A 9,163-nucleotide genomic window follows, 5' to 3' on the forward strand; every position below is an offset into this window, starting at 1 on the left:
TAGTGCCTGACAGTACAGTTGCTGGATGTGTATAGCCTCTTGCATCTAAAGGCAAAGTCTTATCTACTCAGAGTACTTCCATAGCCTGCCTATGTCATATCTGCAAAACTGATCTTTTGTAAAACAGTCACCTGGAATTTGATACATGTTGTTCCCAAGCATTATGCTATCAATCTTAAACACCAAGCACATCCTAGGTTTGGTAAATCACTAGTGTTTGTTGAGATGCATTGTCCATATGGATGAACACATTCTGCCCTCCTTTTTCTCTTCCTTAGAGTCTAACACTTCTACAGGTAAGAGGAAATTGAAGAGCGGGAATTGTAAACTGACAATAAGCTACTTGGCACAGGAGCTGTGGCAGTCTGTATGGATATTGCTAAGGCAAATAAACTCATATCAGAAAACACAGGGCATGTGCACAACCACAGTGACAATAAGCTTACGGACAATGCATCTCAACAGAATCCAGTTACTACTGACTTCTCTTTTTTCCCCCCTATATAATGTAAGGAAACATCAGCCAGATTTGGTCAGTTGCATAATTTAAGAAATAAAAGATAAAGAGGAAGCCTTTATTCACTGAATTTTGTTGTAACAGAAGTGATATAGCCACTTTAAACTCCTTCAGGAAAGCTGGGCTCCAAGAAGATACAAAAATATGAGAGGAAGAACTATTAATTACTTCTTGCTGAGGACTTGGTTGCTTTGAAGGACAGAACAGCATTTTATCCCCCTAAATGAATATTGGGTAAGTTGCCTACAATGAACCATCCCTTGCATAAACTTGCTTAAATTTCATGCTCCACAGTTTGCAAATCCAGTACAAGGGACCAATTCATGATAATGTCCCATCAACCAAAGATGCAAAAGACCATCAATTTACATCTAAGTTGATCTGACAGAACTACTGAATTAGGCCTGCTTCTATCAACAATATGGCACACATAATGAATATAATAATACAGGAGATTCAATATTTTGTTTTCATAAAATAAAATAATATTTTGTTATATCATCGTGTTCACAGAAATACATGTGCTATACTTAAACAGACCATTAGCTCAACATAACTAATAATGTTTTCAGCAGTGGCCATTCTTTTATATATTAAAAGAAGATACATGAATGCATTATTACGTGATGCTGTTCTTCAATGAACAAGATTATTTCTGACTTTGGTGGCACTGTTTTACATAATGAATCATGAGATTTCATTAAACCTTTTTAATCATGGATCCAAATGGGTCATAAACAGTTATCCAGCTATGGGTTTAAACAAGATTTTACTGTGAAATGAACTCTCTTTAAGTAAAAATGAGATGGAATACAGACCATCATGTTACTGTAATTCATTTAGAAAACAAAATACAGAATGATGTGAACTTTCTCACATTTCCGAGGAAAATAATAGTTAAGAAGAGTTTTAAAAACAAGTTACATGTCCTGTTAAAAAATATTACATCCAGCTGAATTACCAGGCCAACTAATGCTAGTACTGGCAGAGGTTCACATAACTGCATAGCAGGATGTGTGATTATTGGGATCAGGGACTGATCCCAATCATGCCTTTATTTGAATGGGAACCAATTATGTTAGCAAGGTTCCTGGAGGGGGTAGCTGAGAGGCTCCCTGCACTGGGCTAGTTGTTCCTGCAGGAGCTGCAGGACAAGGCTTTTTAAAATGCCAGGTTGTGGGAAGCCAAGGGACTCCCCTGTCCCCAGGGAACCTTGCAAACTGCTTGCTTAACAGGCAGGTTTTGGCATCAGTACTGGGAACATAAATGGCTGACCATGAGGCATTATTACTATTTACGGTATGATTTACATGTTAATCACACCATAAAAGTAATGTACATTAGGGGTTGTACATGGTTTTTGAATTCTGTGTTTATTTTTTAAGTATAAAACTTAATTTAATCCAATGATGGAGATCCTGTCAGTGCTTACCATTTTCAACTTGAATGATCACAGACAATTATTAACAGAATCACCATGAGCTATTAATCTTGCAGAAACTGAGATCCAACAAACATTTAAAAAAAATCTAGAAGCAAATCAGGAAAAAAGAGGCATGTTAATACTTCACCAAATGAGATACCTAGCTCCTTTTGCCAGTTTGTACTTTCTTAAAGATAAGAGACTGATTCCCAAAGATTTTCTCGTCATTTTTACTACCTTCTTATTACTTTTCAAAAAATAAGTTGCTCAATCAAACCAGCATCCAGTTTAGTAAATGAAACAAAACTAAAAAATAATTCATAAAAATGGTATTACAATATTTATCAATACTTATTTGCAGCACACTGGAAGAAATATTCCTCACAAACATGTCGCAGTGCAAAAATCATCATATCATTTGCACATTCAAAACCACTAATCAAAAGGCATTAATTTTCACTTATTTAACTTATGAAGCCCTAAAAAAAAGAAAGGGAGAGAAACCAGGGCCCTCATCCTGAAATAGGCACAAAGCTTACTGGCTCAGTTTGCATGACTGTGGCTTCCTCCACTTGCTGTTTTTGGTAACACTTACTATACTTCAGCTTTAAAATACTTAACACAACTGTATTAGATGAGGTGGGGTGGGATGGATCTCATGTGCACACCACATTTCATGATTCTGTATTCAGTTCTTTTTTTTGCATTGCTCTCTGCATATATATATATGTATATATATGATTTGTTATAGTACTGTGCTGTGGTGGTTTATATGATCCCATTTTCTTCTGTTGGAAGTTTTGCTGGGTCTAGTCCATGTTGTTTCATCTGCACTGCAATATCGAACAAGTAATCATAGCATTCACACCTTATATAAAAAAAAAGAACAGAGAAATGACAAATTAGGACTGAGTCTTAAGAAGCTGCAAATTAAAAAAAAGATTTTCTTCTGTAAGTTGAACACTAAGAGCATGGTGGTCATGCAGTACACTCCTATGATTGCTTGTCTTTCATTATTAATATTTAGCCCCTCACAACATTGAAGTTTTTATGGTTGGGGAGGGCAGGGAAAGAGGGGTGCAACACAGCCTGCGTGGCACCTCACATTTGTGCAGCATGGCTTTCCAGTGAGAGATGGAGAGGTGGATTCTCACTGAAGGGGAAATTTATTATTTAAAACACTCACGGCTAGGTACGTGTGGTTCTGTAAACAGAGGCATTACAAAGAGACCATGAAAACAATCTGGAGACCTTCTACAAAAGTGAAGGTGGTCTGTGTGCGTGTGCATACATGCTAAAAGGGATCTTTCCACGTGACGGGAACCTCATCAGTGGAGACAGTTGTGAAAGAGGAAGAGTCCAAGGGGGAAATTGTGGGGGTAGGCTTTCACTTTGAGTTGCAGAGGCTCTGATTCATGCGAAAGAAATATCAATTGATATTTTAGGTCTACAATGGCAAGAGAAAAGAATACTCACATTGTTTTGGCTTTTTCCCAAGTTTCTCCCCATACATAAACTCCATGACGCCTGACCAATACAGCACAGGAATCTGGGTATTTCTCCATTGCACGTGCCATTCGTTCTTTGAGATCTTTCTCCTCTGGTGTGTTTTCAATGATGGGGACAACTAGCATATCATCATACCTAACAGAAAAAAGGGCACTGTTGAAAAAAAACCCTGTGCATTTTGAAGTGTTCTCAGTTCTTGCACAGACCTGGATGTTAGAGGTTTTTTCTACCCCTAAGAGCCATTGTCTTTTTCTTATCAAAGACGTTCTTCCTTAATTAAGGATGTTACCAAATCCTCAACAACATCAATTTTCACTCTCATCCTGTGAGCTAAACTATACATCATCCTCTGCACAGCTCCCACTGCAGCAAATGATCTAACACATAGGTCTTATATGGGTCACCTAGCAATTGTTGGTCTGTCTCAACCTGTATTAGCAAATTCTCCAATTCTGCATTATGTAGAAACTTGAAGAACCACCCAATGAAGATTGACATGAAGCAGCCACTTCAGGTGCAGATAAAACTAAAACAAAACTTAGGTTTAGTTGGTCCAAAAAACTCTCTGGAAACCTGAAAAGAATCCTGCTGAACGATATAGCTGAAAAGAAAAAAAAATGTTTGAAGAATTAAAGAAGCTTCTCTACTATGGGTCAAACTTGATCAATATTTCCATAGTTCAAGAACCCATCAGCTCTATAAACAAGGTGATGCGGGGTAGTCAGTGAAACCTGCACAATAGTTTGCAATGAAGAGGAACCAGGACATTTAGCAATGTTTGCATCTCAATTAATATTGTCAGAAACATGTTTAAATGAGTTTAATAAATTCCCAGTTTAAATCTAGATTCATTATTAAGATCATAAATGTATTTTATGGGGAGAAGCTAGAATCTTTTTTAAAATCATAAACATGAAATAATGCTGACAGTAAAAATGACTGTATTCTGTATTAGGTGTTTATTAAGGGGGTATGAAGCTTTGGTTGCTGATTTGATTTGGCGGAGATTTGTACCGATTCAGCAGCTAAATCTCTGAATTGAATCAGGAGACCCTTTAACCTCTTCGAACTGAATCAGAACCCTCTGAATCGATTTGGAGAGATTCAATGATTCAGACATACAGACAGCTTTAAATGTTTTTTTCTGCATACCTCAAGGTACCAGGTGACTCATGAATGCTGAGATGGTGGGGCAGATGGAGCATCACACAGGAGCATGGAAGGGTCCCCAGTGTGCTCAGCGGCGGACCTGGAAGTGGACCAGAAGCACTTCCAGGTCCACAACTGGTGCCTCATGGGTTTGGGGGGGCACCCAGGGTCCCCTGCGGCCAACTGTCAAGCCAAGAGGGTGCAGGGGGGAGGGAGGGTGTTCCCCGTGTGCTCAGCAGCAGACCCAGAAGTGGATTGGAAGTATGTCCGGTCTGGGCCTGCCACTGAGCACGTGGCTCCCACCCTGTGCTCCTGTGGGATGCTCCATCCACCCTACTATCTCAGTGTTCGCATTTCGCACCTGGTACCTTGAGGTATGTAGAAAAAAACATTTAAAACTGTGTCTAAAGCTAGTTGAGGATGAGCAATACACATCCTCAATTAGCAGGATGGGGTCGGAGGAGCAGGCTGATCTACTCTGGGTCAGAATGCAGGGGGTCATGGGGAAACAGACTTAACAGTGGGGGTCTACTACAGACCTCCCAACCAAGATGAAGAGCTGGACTGCAAATTCTTGGGTCAGCTTGTGGAGGCACTTAAGGCAAGGGATGTAGTTGTCATGGGTGATCTAAATTACCTGGATATCTGCTGGGAGGAGCAGTCAGCCAGGTCGGAACACTCACGAAGGTTCCTGGCCGAGATACAGGACCTCCACTTAATCCAGGAGGTGCACAGTCCCACCAGGGGAAATGCTCTACTGGACCTGGTCCTCGCCACAGGCAATGACCTGGTGAAGGAACTCCAGGTTCTTGACTACCTGAGCGACAGTAATTGTCACCTGCTGGAATTCATCATCCAGTGCAGGGTATCAAGGGCCTGCAGCAAGACAGTAGCCCTTGACTTCAAGAGGGCCAACTTCAATGAGTTGAGGAGATTGTTAGGAGAGGCACTGGCGTCCTGGAGAGTAGGGGAACTGGGTGCCCAAGATGAGTGGTTGTTTCTTAAGGAGACGATACTCAGAGCCCAAGGGGTGACAATCCCAATGAGGATCAAAGGGGGCAAGAGTGCTCAAAAGCCCCCCTGGCTCACCAAGGGCATTTGGGAATGCCTGATTGCCAAAAAAGGAGGCGTACACCCAGTGGAAGGGAAAGGCTATCACCAAAGAGTACACCTCCATTGCTGTAGTGGGGCTGTTAGGAAAGCTAAGGCAGATACGGAAGTAGGGCTAGCATCAAGGACAACAAAAGGTCCTTTTTTAACTACATGGGGAGTATGAAGAAGGCACCGGGTAATGTGAGGCCCCTGCAGGATACACTAGGCAATCTGGTGGTTGCACCAGAGGAAAAAAGCAGACCTTTTTAACAATTTCTTTGCCTCCATTTTTTTGTGCAGGGACTGGAACTCCCCCACCAAGATTCAGGACAGACTCAGGAGAGACTCCACCAGACCTAGGGTCAGGGAGGACTGAGTTAGAGAACTTCTGCAGGGGCTGGATGTGTTCAAATCAGCAGGTCCAGATGCTCTTCACCCCAGGATGTTGAGGGAATTGGCAGGGGTTATCGCGGGGCCCTTGGCATGGCTTTAGGAGCACTCATGGTGGTGACTGGAAGAGGGCCAATGTGGTCCCCATTTTCAAAAAAGGGAGGAGGGAGGACCCAGGCAACTATAGGTCCATTAGTCTTACTTCAATCCCAGGGAAGCTCTTTAGGAAGATTATCAAGGAGCACACCTGTGAAAGGCCAGCAGCGGGGATGATGCTCCAGCATGGTTTCATTAGGGGCAGGTCCTGTTAGACCAACCTGATTGCCTTCTACGATCAGGTCACAAAATCACTGGACGCAGGTGTCGCGGTGGATGTAGTCCTTCTGGACTTCAGGAAGGCCTTTGATACTGTCTCCCACCCCATTCTCATTAAAAAGCTAGGTGACTGTGGCATTTATGCCTACACAGTCAGATGGATAGCAAATTGACTGAGGGGCCGCACCCAGAGAGTAGTGGTGGATGGGTCATATTCGACCTGGAGGGATGTGAGTAGTGGAGTCCCCCAGGGCTCAGTCCTTGGGCCTGCGGTGTTCAATTTCTTTATTAGCAACATGGACGATTTTCACCAAGATTTGGGGTGAGGTGGGCATGCTAGAAGGGAGGGACAGGATACAGCTGGGCCTGGACAGTTTACATGGGTGGGCAAATGAGGATATAATGGGATTCAATACTGACAAGTGCAGGGTGCTGCACTTGGGCACTGAGAACCAGCAGCATACATATGGGCTGGGGAACTCTCTTCTTGAAAGCACAGTGGCAGAAAGAGATCTTGGAGACATTATCGATTCCAAGATGAACATGGGCCGCCAGTGTGCGGACACAGTCAGTAGGGCAAACCACACTTTGTTGTGCATCCACAGATGCATCACAAGCAGGGTCAAGGAGGTGATCCTCCCCCTCTGTGCAACACTGGTTAGGCTGCAGTTGGAGTACTAAGTCCAGTTCTGGGCACTGCACTTCAGGGGGGATGGGCACAGCATTGAGAGGGTCCAAAGGAGGGCCACTTGCACGATCTAGAGACAGCAGCGCAGACCCGATGAGAGGCTACGGGACTTTAACTTGTTCAGCCTTCACAAAAGAAGGCTGAGGGGGACCTGGTGGCCATCTATAAACTTACTTGGGGGGACCAGCGGGGAATGGGAGAGACCTTGTTCCCCTGAGCACCTCCTGGAGTAACAAGGAGTAACGACCATAAGTTGTTAGAGAGTAGATTCAGGCTAGATATCAGGAGGCTCTACTTCACAGTCAGGGTGGCTAGGATCTGGAATCAACTTCCAAGGGAAGTAGTGCTGGCTCCTACCTTGGGGGTCTTTAAGAGGAGGCCTGACGATTACCTAGCTAGGGTCATTTGAGCCCAGTTTTCTCTCCTGCCCAGGGCAGGGGGTCAGACTAGATGATCTGCAAGGTCCCTTCCGTCCCTGTATCTATGTATCTATAGCCAAATCGCTGATTCTCTGAATCAGCATTGAATCTTCAGATTCAGATTCAGCTGAATCGAATCAGGACAGTGATCTGAATCAATTAATCGAATCACTGTTCCCCGAAGCAGGCCAAATCTGAATAGAATATGGCCCACTTTGCACACCCCTAGTGTTTATTCCCAGAGCAACAGGAAATCTGATCCTTTAATATGGAAAGTAGGCTAACAGTGGGGCTTGTCCCTTTATGGACTTGGAGAGGAGAACCAGGGAGCTGTCAGTTCTGTTCTAGGAATGGTCAGATAGGAGGACCTGCTGATGAAGGCAAGGCCCCATCCTGAAGGTTTAAAAGAGATCCCAAAATGGGAAGGAGAAAGAGAGAGGGGATACGGAGAGGCAAACCAACTTACAAAGGAGCAATGCTACTGAAAGAAAGTGTCTTGGGCTAGAACAGTCCAAGGATCTCTCCAGCTAAGACCATACATGTGGGAGGGAAGGGCCATTTTGTGGTCAGTCCTGTGGGTCTGTGGTTTTTCTCAATGCTTTGAGAATAAATGTAGCCAAAGTGGTTACAAATGGCAGCAGAGCATAGGTTGCTGTTAGGGGTCAGAGTGGCAAATTAAAGCATGGCCTACAGCATCTCAAAGCATTCTGGAAGTAACAAATGAAGTAGTGTTTGGGAGACTGCCACATATACTCTGGATAGTAAAAACAGATAAGTTTGGTAGCTAAGACAGATGACAAGGGGCCAGATTTTCTAGGTTCTCTATCTTGCTCTACCACTGGCTCACTGTCATGAACATGACACAAAACACTCCTCTATGCCTTGCTCTCTGAAATGGGTGTACACAAGATACCTGTTTTCCAAGGATGTTTGTACGCCTTTAAGTCTACAAAGTTCCTTGAGATCCTTGGATGAAAGAGAACATATATGTAATTTTACCGTTGAGAGTATACATAACTAAGATAATCTTAGCAGTTAATCTTACCTCAGTCCTGGGGAAGCTCTTTGAGAAAATTATCCAGGAGCTCATCTGCGAGGGACCAGCAGGGGAGATTATGCTTAGGGGCAACCAACATGGGTTCACTAGAGGCAGGTCCTGTCAGACCAACCTGGTGGCCTTCTATGACTAAGTCACAAAATCCTTAGACACAGGTGTCACGGTGGACATCTTTCTGGACTTTAGGAAGGCCTTCGATATTGTCTCTCACCCCATTCTCATTAAAAAACTAGGAGACTATGGCGTCGATACCTACATAGTCAGATGGGTCACTAATTGCCTGAAGCGCCACACCCAGAGAGTGGTGGTGGATGGGTCTTACTTGACCTGGAAGGACGTGGGCAGTGGGGTTCCACAGGCTTCAGTCCTCGGGCCTGCACTGTTCAACATCTTCATCAGTGACTTGGACGAGGGGGTAAAAAGCACTCTGTTCAAATCTGCAAATGACACTAAGATGTGGGGAGAAGTGGGCATGCTAGAAGGGAGGAATAGGCAGCAATCGGACCTGGACAGGTTACAGGGGTGGGTGGATGAGAACAGGATGGGTTTCAACACTGACAAGTGCAGGGTACTGCACCTGGGGAGGAAGAACCAGCAGCATACC

The 9,163-nt window shown here is 43.7% G+C and overlaps 1 protein-coding gene across 1 annotated transcript in view; it reads right to left on the reverse strand.

The window, feature by feature from the left end:
- Positions 1–220: 220 nt before the first annotated feature.
- APIP (APAF1 interacting protein) overlaps positions 221–9,163 on the reverse strand; it is a 35,795-nt gene continuing 26,852 nt past the window's right edge. Inside the window, exons 6-7 of the mRNA XM_019551914.1 lie at positions 3,417–3,584; positions 221–2,808 (exon numbers count right to left, since the gene is read on the reverse strand). Coding sequence (XP_019407459.1) covers positions 2,709–2,808; positions 3,417–3,584 — 268 coding nt within the window. The 3' untranslated portion in view covers positions 221–2,708. The remainder of the gene's footprint in view (positions 2,809–3,416; positions 3,585–9,163) is intronic.

This window comes from Crocodylus porosus, unplaced genomic scaffold (genome assembly GCF_001723895.1).
Source record: "Crocodylus porosus isolate Cpor-Errol unplaced genomic scaffold, CroPor_comp1, whole genome shotgun sequence".
In the NCBI taxonomy this organism is placed as follows: Eukaryota; Metazoa; Chordata; order Crocodylia; family Crocodylidae; genus Crocodylus; species Crocodylus porosus.